Source organism: Myotis nattereri, assembly GCF_964212035.1.
Source record: "Myotis nattereri genome assembly, chromosome: 13".
Classification (NCBI taxonomy): domain Eukaryota; kingdom Metazoa; phylum Chordata; class Mammalia; order Chiroptera; family Vespertilionidae; genus Myotis; species Myotis nattereri.
Window position 1 is genome coordinate 45,140,876 of NC_138088.1, and position 19,215 is coordinate 45,160,090.

Below are 19,215 nucleotides of genomic sequence, written 5' to 3' on the forward strand. Positions count from 1 at the left end.
TCTTACCAGAGTCCGTGTAACACAGTGGTGAGCATATGGCTTGTAGCTCATTTCTGCCACAGATAATTCGTAAATATTTCTTCCCTTCCATAGATTTGTCTTTCTGGTATTTTGTCTGGGAAAATCACATTTGCATCTCCTGCCAGAACAGTTTAAAAAATGGGAGCAGGAGAGAGGACCCCAGAAACATACATAGTGAAGGGAGGAGGGCTGTCATTGGATGTTAGAGACATGGACAGCATGGGGGCACCCTGGCTTGCCCCTGATGTGCCTTCTTGGCTGGATGCCCTCTGGGAGGCTGTGTTGGGCAGCCTGGGCCTCCTGTTTTTATGGAAGGGCAGTGGAGCTGCACTCAGAGGGCCGGGGGCAACGTCCTGGGTCCTGTGTGCCCTCCCCATCTCTCCTACTCCTTTCTGGGCACATTAACTGGATTGTCTTAATAGAGACTTCTTTTCCTTTTTTAATTTTCTGCCCATTCCTTTTAGATCATGAGTGACAAATTTGTGACCTCCACAAGTGACCACTTCGTCGAGGGGCAGACGGTGGTTGCAAAGGTGACCAACGTGGACGAGGAGAAGCAGCGGATGCTGCTGTCGCTGCGGCTGTCGGACTGCACTCTGGGAGATCTGGCTACCACCAGCCTCCTCCTCCTGAGCCAGTGCCTGGAGGAGCGGCAGGGCGTGCGCAGCCTCATGAGCAACCGAGGTGGGAGCAGGAGGGAAGAGGATGAGGGTCAGGGATGGGGAGCATATCTTATAACTTATGCCCGTCTGATGGGTGTATGACATAAAGTGCACAAATCCTTTAGGGTACAGCTCAGTAAATGTGTATAAAATCAGCACCCCTGTTTAACACTACCCAGCTTCAGGTAAAGTTCGTTACCAGCATCCCAGAAGTCCCCGTGTGTTCCTGCCCAGTCCAGAGCCAAAACTTTCCTTAGTTCTGTGGCCTCAGGTTTGTATGTGTTGTGAATCCATTCACCTCTTCACTTTTTGTTCCGTTTTCAACAAATATATAGTGGATGGTAAATTGGAAAGGGACCCGCTAGAACAATTTGTGAGGGGTTATTCCGACCCGCCTAAGCTTTGAACCATTGTGTCAGATTGTTGGAACCCTTTTCAGGATTCAGGAATAAGAAGCTTGAGAGGGTAGATTCTAAACAGAAAGAATGAAAATTCAGAAACCAAAGGAAAGCATGTGTTACTGGCATTTGCTGGCTATATTCATGAATCCTGGCCAGGTAGGATTAGCAAGAGGCAGAGGTGTCTCCCCTTATGATAGGACTTTTCATGGGTATGGGACAATTTTACTAAAAGTGATTTTTACCTTCACTGTGGTTCCAGCGCTCCACTGTTGCTCTATGTAGTAGCACATTTCTGAAGGAAAAGAATGGTAAGAATGTTTCTGCTTGCTAATTCCTGTTTCCTTTGGGTCTCTGGTAGACTCTGTGTTGATCCAGACGCTGGCTGAAATGACCCCAGGGATGGTCCTTGACCTAGAGGTGCAAGAGGTGTTGGAAGATGGCTCTGTGGTGTTCAGTGAGGGCCCAGTGCCTGGTCTGGTCCTGAGAGCCAGCAAATACCATCGGGCAGGTGAGTGCTTCGGTTTTGCCCACCATGGTTGGTAGGGGAAACCCTTTGCCCCTTGCTTCCTCTCCTGGACTCAGAATTTCCAAATATATAGGGTAATGAGCTGATGCAGTAGAAACTTGTGGCATGCAATCAGGACAACGGACAGCAGGGCTCTTGGAGAGATGCTGTCTCCCTCCCTGCTCCAGCGGGTGATCATGTTGTGTCTGGTTCTGCACTGCAGGGCAGGAGGTGGAATCTGGGCAGAAAAAGAAGGCTGTGATCTTGAATGTTGACATGTTGAAGTTGGAAGTACACGTTTCCCTTTGCCACGATTTGGTGAATAGGAAAGCTAAAAAGGTAAGCTTGCTCATGACTTTCATTTCCATGATTTTAAAGGCATTTTACACCCCTGCAATCCCACATACTTTGCTCAGGGATTCTGACACAAGTGCTTGGAGGTAAGGTGGATTTATCTGCATCATTCCCACCCAGTTTATACCTCTCATCCTGGTGTAGTTATTAATAGCTCAGACTTTCGGGTTCAGATAATAAATTTTATGGTCACCTCTTTTAAGGGCCAAGCAGGTTGTGTAAATGAGTGAAGTGAGCCAGGTGGGTGGGTTATAGGGAGTGGTAGCAGTAAGTGCTGACAGCCTGCAGCCCACTGAGGGACAGAGACCATTCGTTTCCATTTGGTTGTTGTCAGGTGGGAACATCTGGGTCTGGTGTTGCTGTCTTTGATTTTTTAAAATATAAATATTTTTGTTAATTTCAGAGAGGAAGAGAGAGAGATAGACTCATCAATGATGAGACAGAATCGTTGATCAGTTGCCTCCTGCATGCCCCCCAACTGGGGACCTAGCCCGCAACCCGGGCATATGCCCTGATTGGGAATCAAACTTTGACCTCCTGGCTCATAGTTGATGCTCAACCACCAAGCCACACCAGCCAGGCTATCTCTGAATTTTAAGAAAAGGCAGAATTTAGATTTTTTATTTGAAATAAGAGTGGGAAAGGTTGAAAACCATGTTTTAAAAACATCATATGACCCAAACAAAACAGTTCTGACCTCCAGGCTGCTCATCGACACCCTCTCCTGATACTTTTGTGTGAGAGAAGAATGGGTTCAAGGAAAATCTCAAAATTAGTAGTATTTTTCTCTGGGTGACATATATTTGGTCTAAAAGTTTTAAGCACCCAATTACGTAGGGTATGGTGCAGAGAATTACATACGTATAATCCTTAACCTCTAGTTGCTTGTAAGTTTGAGACTTTGAGAGACAAAGAGAAATAGAAAGCAATACTAACCCCTCAGTAAGTGTCCTTGCAGGTCCTTGTTCCATTTTATCATCCAAATGAAGCTGGTGCACTTGGATGCACAGTTTGGACATGAGCACAGTTTGGATTTGGGGGCAAGATAGACTGAATGGCTTGCACATAGTAAGCTCTCAGGAGTGACTATTTGTTGAATGAAAAAGTAAAAAATTGGGGGAGAGCTGTAGAACTAAGAGAGTAGGAGCCAGTGTCTTAGAACTGGAGAATAAGTAGAAGTCACCTGCTGATTCCACTAGTTCTAGGGTAAAACAGAAGCTAACTGCAGGTGATTCTGATCTAGCCTTGGGTCCCTGGACTCCAGGCTTTTCCCAACCCCACCCACTGTATTATAGCCCAGTGGGTGATGAACAGGTCCTGTGCTCTGTAAGAAGTGGGAATGGTGGGTTTCCTCTCTTTTCCAGCTGAAGAAAGGCAGTGAACACCAGGCGATTGTGCAGCACTTGGAGGAGTCCTTTGCCGTTGCTTCCTTGGTCGAGACTGGCCACCTGGCAGCTTTCTCTCTGACCTCTCATCTCAATGACACATTCCGCTTTGACTCGGAGAAGTTGCAAGTGGGACAGGGTGTCTCCCTAACTCTCAAGACCACGGAACCCGGAGTGACTGGCCTTCTCTTGGCTGTTGAGGGACCAGCTGCTAAGAGGACAATGAGACAGACCCGGAAGGACTCTGAGACGGTCGACGAGGATGATGAAGGGGATCCGTCCATGGTTGTAGGGTCTAAAAAGAAGCACACCCTCTCCATTGGGGACATGGTCACAGGGACTGTCAAGTCCATTAAGCCCACCCATGTGGTTGTGACCCTGGAAAATGGCATCATTGGCTGTATCCATGCCTCCCACATTCTAGATGACGTTCCAGAGGGCACATCTCCTACTGCCAGGCTGAGGGTTGGGAAGAAGGTCACTGCCCGCGTGATTGGAGGGCGAGACGTAAAGACGTCCAAGTATGGAGGCTTTGGGGGATGAGTGGTTTGGGGGGGAAGATTGTAATTGTGGGAGAAGGAATGGAAACTGAGGTCAGTTTCCAAAAGTTGCACAGGAATCAGATTTTTTTTTTTTTTTCAGTTAACAAAAACATTTACCAAAGAATCCTTTTAGATGCCTTTAAAAAATTTTAATGATATAGTGGTCAGGAGCATTGGTCTAGAATCAGATCTAGTTTCAGACTTGCCATTTAAGATTATGTGTCCAGGAGATAAGTAGATACTTCACTCTCTGAGTTTTATTTTCTTAATTTGTAAAGTGAGAGTAAGGGTAGTGACTACCTTGTAAGGATGTTGTGAAGACTGAGAGAGCAGCTAGTATGTATCGTGTCTAGCAGGCTGCCTGACACATAATTACTGCTCAGGATACATCAGCAGTTATTATAATTCGTCCCGCCCTGCGTCCGTTAGTTATATTCATTTACTTCAAATCTTGTTACAATATGTTATTGTAGCAGAAATCCTTGCTATAATAAGGAAAGCAAAAAAAGACTTCAACTTCTAGCTAATAACTTGCATAGTAATTTCAGTAACTGTGGAATCTTTACTAAGCCATTTATTCTCTCTAGACCTCAATTTCCTAATTTTCAGAATGAAGGAGTTGGAGTAGATAGTCTATAAGGAAAATTCTTTTCAGGGGTTCATTGACAATCCTAAAAGATCAGATGAGCTGGCTCCTTAACATGTACTGCACAGGATGAGAACGGGACCCTGCAGGCCCGACACGTCGCCGATGGGTGGTGGCAGTGGAGCAGGTGGTTTTTAAGCTTGGCTTGGCGGGGACTAGAAAGAAACTGATCTCCAGAGTATGGTGTCACAGAGAAAAGAGAAATGATTTGACCTTATTTGTATTCCCAGGTTTCTCCCAATAAGTCATCCCAGGTTTATCCGAACCATCCCGGAGCTGAGTGTGCGGCCAAGGTGAGGGGAACCAGTAGCATGGTCTGGAAAGAGCTCTGGGCCTTGGAAATAGGAACCCGGGTCCCAGGGTTGATTGTGACTGACTTTGCCTCTCTATCCAAGTTGACTTCTTCTCTAGTAAGGATATTTGGCTCTCAGACAGCCATTTTTTGAGGTTAATCTGAAATTTAATGCAAAAACTGTATTCAGGGCTTAAGTATCATTTAAAGGCTTGATAGCGGTTCTGTTTGTAGGCATGTAACAAAAAGAAATAATTTTTGCTCTCAACCCAATTCCCTAATTAAACAACACCTAGCCAAGAATATCTGTTCTCTGAGTGAAGACTACTGTTTGGTGACTGGAATTTTAGGTCATGCTCTAGTGGATTCTACAGAGGGGTGTTCCAGGAGGGATTCTAGGTGGAGAAGAAGTAAGTAGTAGTTCCATGTAGTGGTGGGTGCAGTTTGGGATAATTTTTTCAGAGGATCTTAAGCATTTTGATCCATGGGCCTATCTGCTTCTGCTTCTTACATTAAAACAAAACACAGCCATTCAGAATCGATAGGCCATCAGTGAATGAAGCTAGGTTCATGGCTGTGCAAATGGCTCTGCAGACTCAGCCCGGGATCCATCGCATTGGAAGCCTTGTGTGCTTAGGGTTATTGTGGAAGGGCCTCTTAACTAACTCTCAGGGGTGAGGTTTGGTCCGTGTCCTAAAATGATCAGAATAGAAGTGGAATATTTCTGAGAAGGCTTGTAACTGAGGTAAATATTCCTGAAACATTGAGTTCCAGATGCTAACAACACTCTTAGAACTTCAAAGTAAGCCCTTTACTTCCAGAGCATTGAGATTTGGTAGAGCACATAATTCCTATTTGTTTAATATCTGGTTTCAGAGACACACACACACACACACACATTTTATTGATTTCAGAGAGGAAGGGAGAGGGAGATAAAAACATTAATGATGAGAGAGAATCATTGATCGGTTGCCTCCTACACGCCCCACACTGGGGATCAAGCTCGCAACCTGGGCATATGCCCTTGGCCAGAATCAAACCTGGGACCTTTCAGTCCACAGGCCAATGCTCTATCCACTGAGCCAAACTGGCTAGGGCGTTCTATGACTCCTTTGAAGTAAATTGTGGACGGATAACTTTCAGACCACATTTTCCTGTTGCTCTCCTGAGAAGAAAGAGAATCAGGAAAGTGATAATGGCAAGGTAGCATAGGGGACAAAGCCCTGGATTTTTGAGTCAGAGCCTGACTTCACCTCCTGCTTCAGGAGCATAAAATGAGTTTAATAATATCTACCCTGCCTCATTCACACATGAGAATGTTGTCACATTCAGTGAGAGCTTATTTGTGGAAGCAGTTCTGCTAAGTATAAAGCAATAGCTAAGTATTAAGAAAGAATTAAAATATGTTTGTTTCCTAAAATTACAAAGATTATTGTAGGTTACCTACTGTATAGCTTGTTCACACCTATGTGAGTGAAATGGAAAAGATTAGCTGTCATGCAAGTATTGTGAACCTTCCCCTGTAAGGAGAGAAATGGGTGCGTGGAGGGTGTGTATGAGTTGGGGTAATCCTATATAATCTGTCCATGGCCAGTTGGGGGAGGTGTTTTTAAGCCAGGGTTTGGGTTACTCTTTCCATTGCCTTTCTGCAAACAGTGTGCTGGAGAAGGATGGCCATGCTGCTCTCAACACTCACTCTGTTAGCCCTTTGGAGAAGATTAAACAGTACCAGGCTGGTCAGACCGTGACTTGCTTCTTGAAGAAGGTGAGTAGTGCATGCCTTGCAATGTGATGCCATCCTTTTCTCAGAAGAAACGGAGAAGCTGGAGAGGGGCCATTAGCACTAGGCTTTGCTACCGTGGTGGTTCATGGGAGGTGATAGGCCTTGCTCCTGGAAAACTTTCTGGTCTAATCGAGGAGCTAAATTTACAGCTTATGGAGCAACAGTTCAACATATTTATAGATTAATTGTACAAAATGGAAAGAAAAATACACGATAGAGTAAGGTTTAAAATGAATGCAAGATTGGACTTTAGATTTGGCCTTTTGTAAAGCAGATGTGATGCAAAACGATATGTAATTGGGTGACAGATAGTGTGTTCTAACCCCAAGTGGAGCGGGAGTTCAAAAAAGGGGAGAGATCAGTGAGAATTATACTGGTTGGGATATATCGGAGAGAAAGGTGGACTGGGCTTGACCTTGAGGAATAGCTCCTTCGTTGTTGCCAGATTCTTCTATAAGTATCTATCTGAGGCTGAAACTGGTTTGGCTCAGTGGATGGAGCGTCGGCCTGCGGACTGAGGGGTCCCAGGTTCGATTCCGGTCAAGGGCATGTACCTGGGTTGCGGGCGCTTCCCCAGTAGGAGATGTGCAGGAGGCAGCTGATCGATGTTTCTCTCTCATCGATGTTTCTGGCTCTCTCTCTCCCTTCTCTCTGTAAAAAATCAATAAAATATATTAAAAAAAAAAAAAAGTATCTATCTGAGCATATCACTGGTGCTGGCCCCTTTGTTTGCCTGTTGTAGATATTCATAAACCCCACATGCCGTAAGGCTCTTCACAATCTGATCTCACCAATCTGGTGTACCAGTCGAGTTGAAAACCGCCTCTACCTTTTTCCCTTCTTATCTTTATTTGTATTCCATACCTGGAGTGCCCTCCATTCCTATTGCCTGTGATCGTTCAGGCTCCAGCACAGATAATCCTCCCTTATTACTGATTTCTCCTATATATTCCCATAGCATATTGTACTTTCTTCATGATGCTTGCTGCTCTAGTTATTTGCATACTTTCACTCTATTTATTCTCTGTAGACTGTCATCTCCTTGAAGGCAGGGCCTGGCTTTGATTTATCATTATCATGCCATGTGCATAATGGCTGCTTGATAGATGTTTTGTTAGATTGACTTGAACATTGGGATGTGTGTTTAGGAGACTGTGTAAATAGTAAAGGATCAAGATCTAAACTGATCTAGAAATAAGACATTGAAGCTGCTTAATAGTCACTGGGCTCAGCTGAGCTCCGTGGAGGCTGCAGAGGTCAGGGGCGTGGTCCTGATGCTTGAGAGCCTCTCCAGGGTCTTTTTTGCTGAGCACCAAGAGGGAAGCACATCCTGCGGGGCTGGCGCAGGCTCTGAGCGAGACTCTGAGTGAACCCTATGAGAAGTGGAAGTTGAGCTTGGGCAGTAGGATGTTGGAGTGGATTTCTGTCCTTTGGAACAATGTAGGATTAGAGTCCTTTCAACCCTGTGATTTTAGGAGATGATATTTTAATGAAGGTTAAAAAAGAAATGCTTGTATTTGTTTCATTCCATTTCTCCTCCTGTTTTTCCTCCTCAGTACAACGTGATTAAGAAATGGCTCGAGGTGGAGATTGCTCCAGACATCCGGGGAAGAATTCCCACGTTGCTCATTTCTCTTAGCTTTAAGGTCAGTTGCTCGAGATCCCTGAAAAGATCCTCAGGCTCCTTAAGCTTGGCTCAGTGTTTGCTGTGTGTTCATAGTAGCTACAAAGATTCAAGGATTGGTTTGGAGGACACTTGCTTTGGAGACTTAATGCTATGTGGTTTGGATAAATGATAGACCTTTCTTCAAACATCTGAGGAGTTTACTTGTCCTTCCAGGTTCTGAAACATCCAGATAAGAAGTTCCAAATTGGCCAGGCCCTGAAGGCCACCGTGGTTGGTCCAGATTCCTCGAAGGCCTTCTTGTGTCTCTCACTCATAGGTGTGGTGATGAAATGGTACCTGGTCAGGAAGGGAGGGTGGAAAGGAGTGGGAAGGGGTCTTCTGTTACTGCCCAGGTTGAACGGTGTCTTGGGTATTAGAGTCCTCAGAAAGCTTAGTGTGCTTGGTCCCTTCTTGTAACTATTTTCCTGGAGTTTTACTCTCTGGCCTGTGTTACTCCACTGCTGCCTGAGTCACCTTTACCTACACAGTTGGTTTCATTAGGTCTCAGGAAGGGTTGTCTACTACATAGCCCTGGGATCCTTGACTACATGGCATGCAGTCTGGGTCTTCATGATCGTTCTGGTCCATTCAGCCTAGAAACCTGAAGTCTGGGTGGCTTCCTCTCCAGCCGGTGGTTGGTGAGCATTCCACCTTCTTTCTTGGCTCATTTCCTCTTCCCTAAGTCAGGTTCCTTCTCCCTCCAGGTCCTCACAAGCTTGAAAAGGGGGAAGTGGCCATGGGCCGAGTGGTGAAGGTGACCCCCAACAAGGGGCTGACTGTCTCCTTCCCCTTCGGGAGGATTGGAAGAGTCAGCATATTTCACGTGAGCGACTCCTACTCAGAGGCGCCCCTGGAAGACTTCACCCCCGAGAAGATCGTCAGGTTGGCTCTGTTTTCTTCCTCTTTTCAGCTCTTTGTGGGATTTCGGTGTTTGTTTTTTAATTATAGGCGTAATACATGATTATGTACCAGAAAAAAAATTGAATAGAAAATGAAAACTTATGTGGCTTCTTTTTTTCTCTGCAACTTTTCACCATTATGTATTTTGGTCCTTGTCTTTCAAGTCTTTCACACATATATAGGTATAATTTCCCTTTATATAATAAAATTTTATTTATATACTGTTCTACAACTTGCTTTTTTCTCATAGCAGCTTCTCATGGATGTTTTTCTTTTCCCAGGCTAATATGTCTAAATCAACCTTGTTCTTTTACCTTATTTTTAACATATTTTTAGTATTTTGTCATAATTTATTTAAAAATTTTCCTGCTGATAAACAATAATGTTGAAGTAAATATCTTTGCATATGTTTCAATGCTGATGTAAGTATATCTGTGAAATAAATCCCTAGAAGTAAAATAGGTCAAATGATGTTATATATTTTGCCTAAGTGCCCTTCAAAAGGATTGTGTCGGTTTATGTCCCGTTTACACTAAATACAACTGCTCTTTCCCATCTCAAGCCACCAGCACCTGCCTGGCTTCTCAACCATTGATCAGAGCTGAACAGCACAAAAGTATCCAAGGCCTGGGAGGACAAAAGGGAGTCAGAGAGAAATCCCGATCTTCTCTGCTGTCTGTCTCTTAAGGCTTACAAAATGGGGGTGTGAGCTTCAGCGAAATATTTATTTTAGATAGGTTTATTTATAGCCACAGCTAAATGGATTTATTTAGTAACATTCAGTTATAATTCCTCCATTCATCAAATGTGGATAGTAAATTAATTACCTAAAGGGAGACGATCCCTCCAGGTCCGCTCCTGCTTTAGGGGTTATGATGCCGTGTTATAAAAAGCAGACGCCTGTCATGAGGAAAATTTGGACTGTACCATTGCTGAGATCCTTTCTACTGCTAAGATTCTATACTTTGTGACTTCAGGCTACTAATTGCCATTTTATATTTTTGGGTCTTTTTTTGTTAATCCTCACCCAAGGATATTTTTTCCATTAATTTTTAGAGAGAGTGGAAGGGATGGGGAGAGACAGAGAGAGGGAAACATTGACGTGAGAGGCACATCGATTGGTTGCCTCTAACACATGCCCTGACCAGGGCCAGGGATTGAGTCTGCAACCGAGGTTTGTGCCCTTGACTCGAATCGAACCCTTGACTCCATTCCACGGGCTGACGCTCTATCCACTGAGCAAAACTGGCTAGAGTTAATTGCCATTTTAATGAATTGCCATCTGTTTGGAAACCCAACCAAAGAGGAAACCCTGCTTACCTCCTGGGAGCCTCCCCCGCTCCGACCTTCCTGCTTGGCTGCCTGAGTCTGCACAGTCCTAGGTCATCCCCTCCTCACAGTTTCCTGTCGCTGCTGTTTCTTCACTGAGTCACACACTCCCAGGACCTGACAAAGGGCTGGTCTCATCTCCTAAATACTCACTATAAGACTGCATCTGCCAGAGGGCTTTTGTGTCTCCTCTTGTTTTCTTCTCTCACACCTTTTTGGGTAAGAAGAGGGGATAGGGTTATTTTTACCTGACAGACTAGTAAACTGAGGCTCAGAGATGTGACAGGACTTGTCTGGAGTCCCTCAGCAGGTTTTCAACAGAAGGAAGCACAGAGCCCAGGCCTCCTGTCTCCTCGCTCTGCCTGTTGGTCGGCCTGTGCGGCGGACACAGGCCCTGTGCTATCTCCTGAGATGCTCAGACGTCAGCGTTCCCTTCTCGGCTCTCATTCCAGGTGTTATGTCCTGTCCGCTGCAGACGAGGCATTGACTTTGTCGCTGCGATCGTCCAGGTGGGTTTCTGTGTTTTGGGACCAGAGCAGGAGGACCACTTAGAGCACTGAAGAGGGCCCCATGGATCTGATCTAGTCATTGGGCTTCCCACTTTCTTCTCTGATCGTCCACTGTATAGCTTGCCCTGTTCTTACCCAGAAAAGCCGAGCACATTCAGATTGCTAGAAGAACCTGTCTGCTAGGCTCTTGTTTCCAGGGAAGGTTCACACATCCACATGTGGATATTAAGGTCGCCAGATGGTAGCCCTGGTGAGGGAGATGACTTAGCCCCCAGGATCCCATAGTAGAAGTGAGTGTGTCTGAGGTGGATTGGCCTGAGGTCAGCTTGCTCCATGGTTAGAAATGGATGTTGATAAGGCCAAGGCTTTAGGTTTGAGGCTTGGTCAGCGTCTCCCTGTGTCAGCCAGCTCACAGCCATGTGTCCCTGGCTGACAGGACTTCAGGAGAGAGTAGGGCTGTGCTCTGTGTCGGCGATTTTCAATCGGTGTGTCGCAAGAAATTTTAAGACATGCAATACCTGACCAGTCAGGGGCACTGGCCTCTTTTCCCTCAGATTGTCAGTTTAAAAATGACAGTAGCCAACACAATAAATAGCTGTCTGCTGTGAATGAATCAAAATCATACCTATTTTTTTCAGATCAGCCAAAAACCGTATTTTTTAGTGTGCTGCAGAATTTCAGTGATTAGTTTATGTGCCATAAGATGGAAAAGGCTGAGAATCACTGCTCTGTGTCTTACTGGACTTATTGGCAGGTCCAGAGTCATATTCTTTGTACATATCAAGTTTGTATCCCAGGTGAGGGGGGAGGATGGAGGAAAGGGGATTAGAGGTATGTGTATGTGAGCCTTTTATTCTTTTAGGACAAACCCAGAGACGAAAAGCAAAGTACCGGATCCTGAGATTAACTCCATCCAGGACGTTCAGGAGGGGCAGCTCCTGAGGGGCTATGTGCAGTCGGTGCAGCCACACGGCGTGCTCCTTGGGTGAGTGGAGTGGAGCCTGGGGCGTGGCCAGGCCAGTGCCCTCCCCGGGCCTGTCCTGGCCTGCGGTCCGCTGCATTCCTCATCACCTTCTCTGAAGGGAATATGAAGAAGGAGATTCTATTTATTTTTTAAAATATATTTTTATTGAGTTCAGAGAAGAAGGAAGGGGGAAAGAGAGATAGAAACATCAATGATGAGTGGGAGTCATTGATCAGCTGCCCCCTGCCTGCCCCACACTAGGGATCGAGCCCACAACCCGGGCATGTGCCCTGACCAGGAACTGAACCATGACCTCCTGGTTCATAGGTCGACATTCAACCACAGAGCCTTGCCAGCCGGGATCCATCAGTCTTTTAAATTCCAAGTTGTTTTTTCTTTTTACTTTAAAAAAAGTTTTGACTTATTGTTATTTGGTGTTTTGGACAAAGCGCATGGCATGTCACTTTTAAATACATGCAGATTTTCTTTGACTTAGTGTTTGATCACTGTCTGTAAATGTTCTTTGAAATCATATACTGTTCACAACCACCAGCTGTTACAGCCTTCTCTGCTGTTACGTTTCCTCATTTTTTTCTGGTCTTTCTATACATTGTGATGCCCTGGTGTGGGCTGAAAAGTACCCTGTGATCACATGTTCATTGTGCTTGATAATTTTTTGTCCAGTTTACAAAGCCTTCTGGATCCTTTTGAATGCCAGGAACTTATGTCTGTCCTAAATCCTGGTCACAACTTGGGTGGCTGGGACTCTTGTTGTTGTATTTGTGACCAGAGGACCCTCGTCTCTCTCCTGTCAGCCTTGGCCCCTCAGTGGTGGGATTGGCCCAGTACCCACGTGTCTCCCAGCACAGCCCGTCCGAGAAAGCCCTTTATGAGAGATACCTCCCCGAAGGGAAGCTGCTCACAGCCAAGGTCCTAAGGTAGGTGCCTTCTTCCCTCCCCACCCCTTCAGCCCTTTCTTAGGAGATTTAGAGCAAACAGACAGGACGGCTCGAGTACTGGTGGGTGCAATGTTCTGATGAACGAAGCCCCTTTGTCTGGAACTTTCTCCCTCTGCTCTTAAAAGCAGATGTGGAGACATTTCTCTTCAGAGGCACCTGTTGTTGGGGACAAAATAGGGGAACATTACAGCTGCCTCCTGTATTTACTACTAAGCCTGGGAAATCGTTCCTAACCATACTAAATGGATTGCAAGAGGGGTGGGGCAGGGCCCAGAAAACTGTGGGTCGATGAGGAGAGGACGGCCTGGCTGCCTCTGTGCCGTGTGCTCTTCTGTTGCCTTCACTGTCCGCCCTCCCTCTCTTCCTGTCGCAGTGTGAACCACCAGAAGAACCTGGTTGAACTGTCGTTCCTCCCCAGCGACACTGGGAAGCCCGACGTGTTTCCTGCCTCCCCAGGACTGTCACCTCTAAAGCAAGGGGAGAAGCAAGTAGAGGTGGAGGAGAGAGACCACAAAGGGAAAGAAGAGAAGGAGAAGAAGAAGAAGAACCAGAAAAGGAAGGAGAAGCGGAACCAGAAGGGGCAGGAGGAGGCCCAGCTGCCTAGCAAAGAGAAGAAGGAGCCCCAGAAACCACACGCAGAGAAGCAGGGCAAGCGGCCACATCGGGAGTCGGCAAGTGAGCAGGTACGTCCCCAGGGAGGATGGCCTCCCCACGTATGACAAGGAGAGCGATTCAGAAGCCAAGGGGCAGCTGCCTCGCCTTCTCTCTGACCCAGATTAGTGTGAGTTTGGAGGCTGGGCACTGGGGGGTGCCAGGAGGGGCGGGGGGGGGCACTGCCCTGGGCTGCCCAAGAGTGCTCCTGGGCAAGTGGGGCGGCTCGGCATTTCCTGCCTTCATCTCAGGAAAGGGCAAACAAGAAGCAGAAGAAGGCTCCTCCGGCCGAGGAGGACGACAGTGGCGTTGAGGTGTATTATCGGGAAGGAGAAGAGGAGATGGAAGAGATCAGTGTGCTGCCTAAGGTGAGGGGAGGCCTGGACTTCTGCCGAAGAGCTGGGCTCTCTTTGGCATCAGCCTCTTTCTTGTTTCCTATAAGATATGAAGAGATGGGGCTGCTGGTTTCTTTAGTTGGTCATCAGCTCCCTGGGGACAGGGACCCTGCCTTACTCATAGGGTGTGTTGCATAAAATAAATTGTAATCAGATTAAATTCTAGTTTATTATTTGGAACTGAATTAGATTAGTGGGGTGGGCAGGTAAAGAGGCGGCGTGGTGTTCCCGAGCCCGAGTTCCCCTCTGAAAAGTCAGAACAGTGCTACTTGAACTGAGGACTGGGTATGGAAGGGCTTCCGAGACTTTAGCTATCAGGTCTCTGCCACCCTCAGAACATTTATCGTATCTGTCCTAGCTTGACTGTTATTTTATACGTGTTATTTTATATGTGTGTGACACACATATATATGCATACATATATTTTAAAATTTGTCATCCAAATGAATTTATTTGCAAAGAAAGTTTTTTGTCACTGCTATAAATTTCCCGGGTGGACTGGGTTTGGCCCTGGGAGGAGGGCATGGTGGGAGTCCTGCTCCTCCGGGCGAGATGGGGCTGGGGAACAGGGAGCAGCCTGAGCCGAGTGCCTTCCTCACACACCTCCATGCTCCTCCAGGGGACGCAGACCAGGCCAGCAGAGGTGCCCCGGCTGCAGCTGTCTTCCGGCTTCGTTTGGGACGTGGGGCTAGAATCTCTGACCCCGGCCTTGCCACCTCGAAGAGAGAGCTCAGACAGCGAGGAAGACGAGAAGCCACAGCAAACCACGGTGTCGTATTTTTCAGGGACCCCTTGGTGCCAGTGTCCTATGTCTGTCCTAGTCTGTGGGTGTCTCTTCTGGCAGGGTGGGGCGGTCTCGGGCTAGGGAGTATTTATAGAGCTTGGGGATTGCCCTGCCGACTCTTGGCTTCTATCACAGACCTGCCCAGGGTCTGAGGAGCTGATTACTCACTTGTTTTGGCCTTTCATAGCAGAAGAAGAAAAGCAAGAAGGAAAGGGAGCTGGAGAAGCAGAAAGCAGAGAAAGAGCTGTCCCGCATGGAGGAGGCACTGATGGACCCTGGGCGACAGCCAGAGTCAGCAGATGATTTTGACCGACTGGTGCTGAGCTCCCCCAACAGCTCCATCCTGTGGCTGCAGTACATGGCCTTCCACCTGCAGGCCACAGAGATCGAGAAGGCCCGGGCCGTGGCCGAGAGGGCTCTCAAGACCATCTCCTTCAGGTCTGGGCTTTGTCTCCCTGCTTTAGGGAGGGGCCTTTGGACAGGAAGGACCTTGTCTCCCCAGGTTGCAGTCTGACAGCAGTTGGAGTGGCTGCCACCTGGGGTTCCTGGACTTTCTCTCAGATGTGCCATCTGTGAAATAGATCTGCTCATCTATAATTTATAGTCCTCTTCACTGTTAAGTTAGAGACTTAAATAATGTGCCCAACTTGGAGCAGAAGTAGAATAGGGAACTCAGCTTTCCACATACCTGGGTGAAAACTGCTTGTGGCCATTTTCCAGGCAGAGGGTAGAGTGAGTGCCCTGAAGGCTGATGAAGGAGGAGTGGTGAACCTTTACTTTCATTCTCTTAGTTTGGGGAGAGAAGCAGACCAGCGATTCTGCTCCTTCCAGCTCAGACCTCAGGCCTGATTGAGACCTGGTAGGCTTCCTTCCTGGGAATGGAGGTAGAGCCTCCGTCTGGGAGCCCCCGGCCCCGCAGTCAGGGTGGGGCTTCCTGCTGCTGTGAACAGCAGTGGACAGGGCCTCTCAGTGCCTGCGCTTGAGGGTGGGAGCTGAGGACACGGTTGGAACCTGGGGAGGAGGATAGAGTTCCAGTCGACATCCCCAGAGTGGAGTGAAGGGCTCTTCGGGCTGAGATGATGGAGCTCATGCACCGACTGCTCTCCCTCCAGAGAGGAGCAGGAGAAGCTGAACGTGTGGGTGGCACTGCTGAACCTCGAGAACATGTACGGGTCTCAGGAATCACTGACCAAGGTCTTCGAGCGGGCTGTGCAATACAATGAGCCTCTCAAGGTCTTTCTCCAGCTGGCTGACATCTACACCAAGTCAGAGAAGTTCCAGGTAGGAGTCTGGGCCTGGTGGCCTGCTGCCAGAGGGTCCCCAGCCACTCAGAACCTGTCTCCTGGGGGTCATGGAGGCTGCAGGGAAGAATCCCCATGTTCTGGATCCTGTTTTAGTCTTAAGACCTCTGCGTGCCATAGGATTAGTAGGGAGACTCCATCTTGTCAGGCCTCCTCATTTCTGGGAACCTGCTCTCTCCCCTCATCTTTGGGAACCTGCTCTCTAACCCTCAGTAGCTAGAATTGGGCCTGCATAGCAGTTGGTGTCTGTGAGCCCAAGTCTGGCTTCTCACAGGGGAGCTGCCTGTCTTTATTGTTGCCCCCCTCTGTCGCATCACCTTCCCCAGCTTGCCTGGTCTTTCCCACAGGAAGCTGGTGAACTCTACAACCGGATGCTGAAGCGTTTCCGGCAGGAGAAAGCTGTCTGGGTCAAATATGGGGCCTTCCTTCTGCGGAGGGGCCAGGCTGGGGCCAGCCACCGTGTGATGCAGCGAGCCCTCGAGTGCCTGCCTCAAAAAGAGCGTGAGTGCCCAGCCCACTTTTCGCCCAATTCCTGAGCACATTGGGCTCGCCCACATCTGGACACAGGGGTTATGGGTCCCCTCATCTGAGGGTGGTGGCAGGAAGCCTCGTGGCAGTTACATACCTGTCTGTCTCTCTATTGATTGTATGCTCATGCATGCAATGCGTGTTGCAGTTAGCACTAATTCTGTTGCCCTTGCCCCCGGAGAGTAGGGTGTCTGCGGTGGGATTCATAGGTTAGTGCCCATCTGTGTATGTGGCCCTAATCTACCCCACTGACCCTCTTGTCGCTACCTGTGTCTTGGGACACGAGCAGGGAGTCAGGAGTCAGACTCAGTCCCTGTGGCACATGGTGTTGTGGTGCGGGCTCTGCCTGCTTTGTGTGTCTGAGTGTCCTCTCCCTGCAGACGTGGATGTGATCTCCAAGTTCGCCCAGCTGGAGTTCCAGCTAGGGGATGCAGAGCGGGCCAAGGCTATTTTTGAGAACACACTGAGCACCTACCCAAAGCGCACGGATGTCTGGTCGGTCTACATCGACATGACCATCAAGCATGGCAGCCAGAAGGAAGTCCGGTGAGAGGGGCAGACAGATCGGGGCTGAATTCCCTGTGGGGGTTGGGGACATTGGCCGAGCAGATGACCAGCACCCACAGCAGCTCCAGCATCCCCATTTGTCTCACTCTGTCTGGAAAAACAGCTTTGACCTGACACGGCAGGTCCTGTGGCATTCACTTCTCCGATGTCTCTTCCTGCCTCGGGCCAGCCTCTGGTCGGTGTCTGGAACCGTGGGTGGGAGGTAGGCTGGCCACTGGCCTGGTGTCCGGAGACTTGGATTTCCCTCATAATTAGCACTGGGCCTGACTCTCAACGGTAGAGAATGTTCACAGGCAGAACTCACTGTTGCCCGCCGGCATCCCCACAGGCAGGGAGGGTTGGAGATGGTAGACTGAGCTCCGGAAAGAACTAGTGCCTCCCTCAGCCCCCCAGTGAGCTTTAAGCAGAGCTTTTCTCACAGATGCGTGTCTCGTGTGTGCCCTCCCAGTAGCTTTGTCCTGATTTACTGTGTGACTTTAGGCCAGTAAGTCCTTTAACATCTCTGGGTGTCTGTCTGCTCACCTGGACGGGAAGGGTGGTATTCTCTCGCTCTCCGTGGTTACGATGGGAGTGGATGAGGTAGTAAAAGTGAAGCTAGAAGTGGGAGTGCTGGGTGACAGAGGGCCCGCTCCAGAGCCTGAGAGCAAGTGGGGAAGGTTAGCCAGGAGTCGTGTGGCGGGGGACCCAGAGGCAAACGCTGCCCTGCTCTCCTCACAGGGACATCTTCGAGCGCGTCATTCACCTGAGTCTGGCCCCCAAGCGAATGAAATTCTTCTTCAAGCGCTACCTGGACTATGAGAAGCAACATGGCACCGAGAAGGACGTGCAGGCAGTGAAGGCGAAGGCCCTGGACTACGTGGAGGCTAAGAGCTCCGTGTTGGAGGACTAGTTGCAGGCTGGCTCCGGACAGCCCCTGCAGCAGGGCCCAGCCCACCCAAACCTCAGGCACTCAGCAGTTGACAACTGTGTTGCCTGAGGTCTCTATTTATGTGCTGCTTTTTCTGCAGCAACTTTGGGACAATCCTGTTAGGATAAAAAGGCATTTCTTATAAATTCCTTTTTTTACTTTGTTTCAAGTACCAATTTCATGTTTCTCCTTTTCTGAGACTGCTCCGGTTTCTCCTTCATGGGAGTTCCCAGGAGCAGGAGTGGACGGCTGACTCCTGACCATCTATGGCCCTGGCAGGCTCTTGGTATAGCCAGAGGGGTCAGCAGGGTCCAGGAAGTAGGCCCCTCCTTCAGATCCTGGAGTCTCTGGGCATTCTGTTAGCCTCAGCTCAGCCTTGTACCCTTTTGTGGAGGCTGTGAGTTGGGATGGAAGGACAAAGATAGAGCCCAGGAAGGAAAATTGAGGCACGTGAGAGGAAAGCCACCTGATGATGTCATCCCTCAGCCCAGCAGGGCCAGGTGACCCAACCTCTCCAAATGCGTGTCTCATTGTAAAATGGAGCTAAAAAGTCCAGCCTTGCAGGGTTTTGTGGATGAAGTGAGAGCATGTATGTCGTATGCTGCCTGGCAGGCAGGAGTCTCCGTGAGGACCTACACTGGGTGCTGTGTGGCTCTGGGGAGAGCCCCCTTCTAGCTCCTCTGGGAGAATGACTGCTGGGCGCAGGGCATTGACTGACTTGATGACTATTCCTTGGGTCCTGAGGGAGAGGCGATGTGATGGGCCCAGGCCTCCCTCATAAAATTCCCAGAAAGACGGTCTCCCTGCATCGTTTGATAAGTAATGATCTCGTACGGTCCAGAGATCTTGGAGGCCAGCACAGACCCAGCTAGTTGTTAAAGCCAGTTCTTTTTTGGCTTGGTCTTAAGAGAGTGAATCGTTTTCTTTGGCAGAGTTTTAAATGTCCCGAGAGCTAGGGAGCTTTTCCATGGGCAATGACTGAGTCATGTGCCAGGAAGCAGGGCCAGGACAAGGGAGGGCATCAAAGGTTTCTGAGGTGGTGGAGGCAATCGGGCAAGGTGAGCGTGGGAGGGAGGAGGAGCCAGGGCTGGGCTAAGAGAGCTAGTCTTCCCTACTGAGGGCAGGATCTTCTGACCCAAGAAATTTAAGCTGAGCTTCCCTCTG

The 19,215-nt window shown here is 48.4% G+C and overlaps 1 protein-coding gene across 1 annotated transcript in view; it reads left to right on the top strand.

Moving 5' to 3' along the window:
• PDCD11 (programmed cell death 11) overlaps window positions 1-18,228 on the top strand; it is a 38,806-nt gene extending 20,578 nt beyond the window's left edge. The window contains exons 17-36 of the mRNA XM_081104788.1: window positions 486-705; window positions 1,443-1,592; window positions 1,813-1,928; window positions 3,308-3,849; window positions 4,747-4,809; window positions 6,465-6,573; window positions 8,148-8,237; window positions 8,432-8,534; window positions 8,962-9,139; window positions 10,939-10,995; window positions 11,858-11,980; window positions 12,775-12,897; window positions 13,292-13,601; window positions 13,821-13,937; window positions 14,584-14,733; window positions 14,936-15,186; window positions 15,861-16,029; window positions 16,397-16,550; window positions 16,958-17,123; window positions 17,862-18,228. Coding sequence (XP_080960914.1) covers window positions 486-705; window positions 1,443-1,592; window positions 1,813-1,928; window positions 3,308-3,849; window positions 4,747-4,809; window positions 6,465-6,573; window positions 8,148-8,237; window positions 8,432-8,534; window positions 8,962-9,139; window positions 10,939-10,995; window positions 11,858-11,980; window positions 12,775-12,897; window positions 13,292-13,601; window positions 13,821-13,937; window positions 14,584-14,733; window positions 14,936-15,186; window positions 15,861-16,029; window positions 16,397-16,550; window positions 16,958-17,123; window positions 17,862-18,033 — 3,363 coding nt within the window. The 3' untranslated portion in view covers window positions 18,034-18,228. The remainder of the gene's footprint in view (window positions 1-485; window positions 706-1,442; window positions 1,593-1,812; window positions 1,929-3,307; window positions 3,850-4,746; window positions 4,810-6,464; window positions 6,574-8,147; window positions 8,238-8,431; window positions 8,535-8,961; window positions 9,140-10,938; window positions 10,996-11,857; window positions 11,981-12,774; window positions 12,898-13,291; window positions 13,602-13,820; window positions 13,938-14,583; window positions 14,734-14,935; window positions 15,187-15,860; window positions 16,030-16,396; window positions 16,551-16,957; window positions 17,124-17,861) is intronic.
• The last annotated feature ends 987 nt before the right edge of the window (window positions 18,229-19,215 follow it).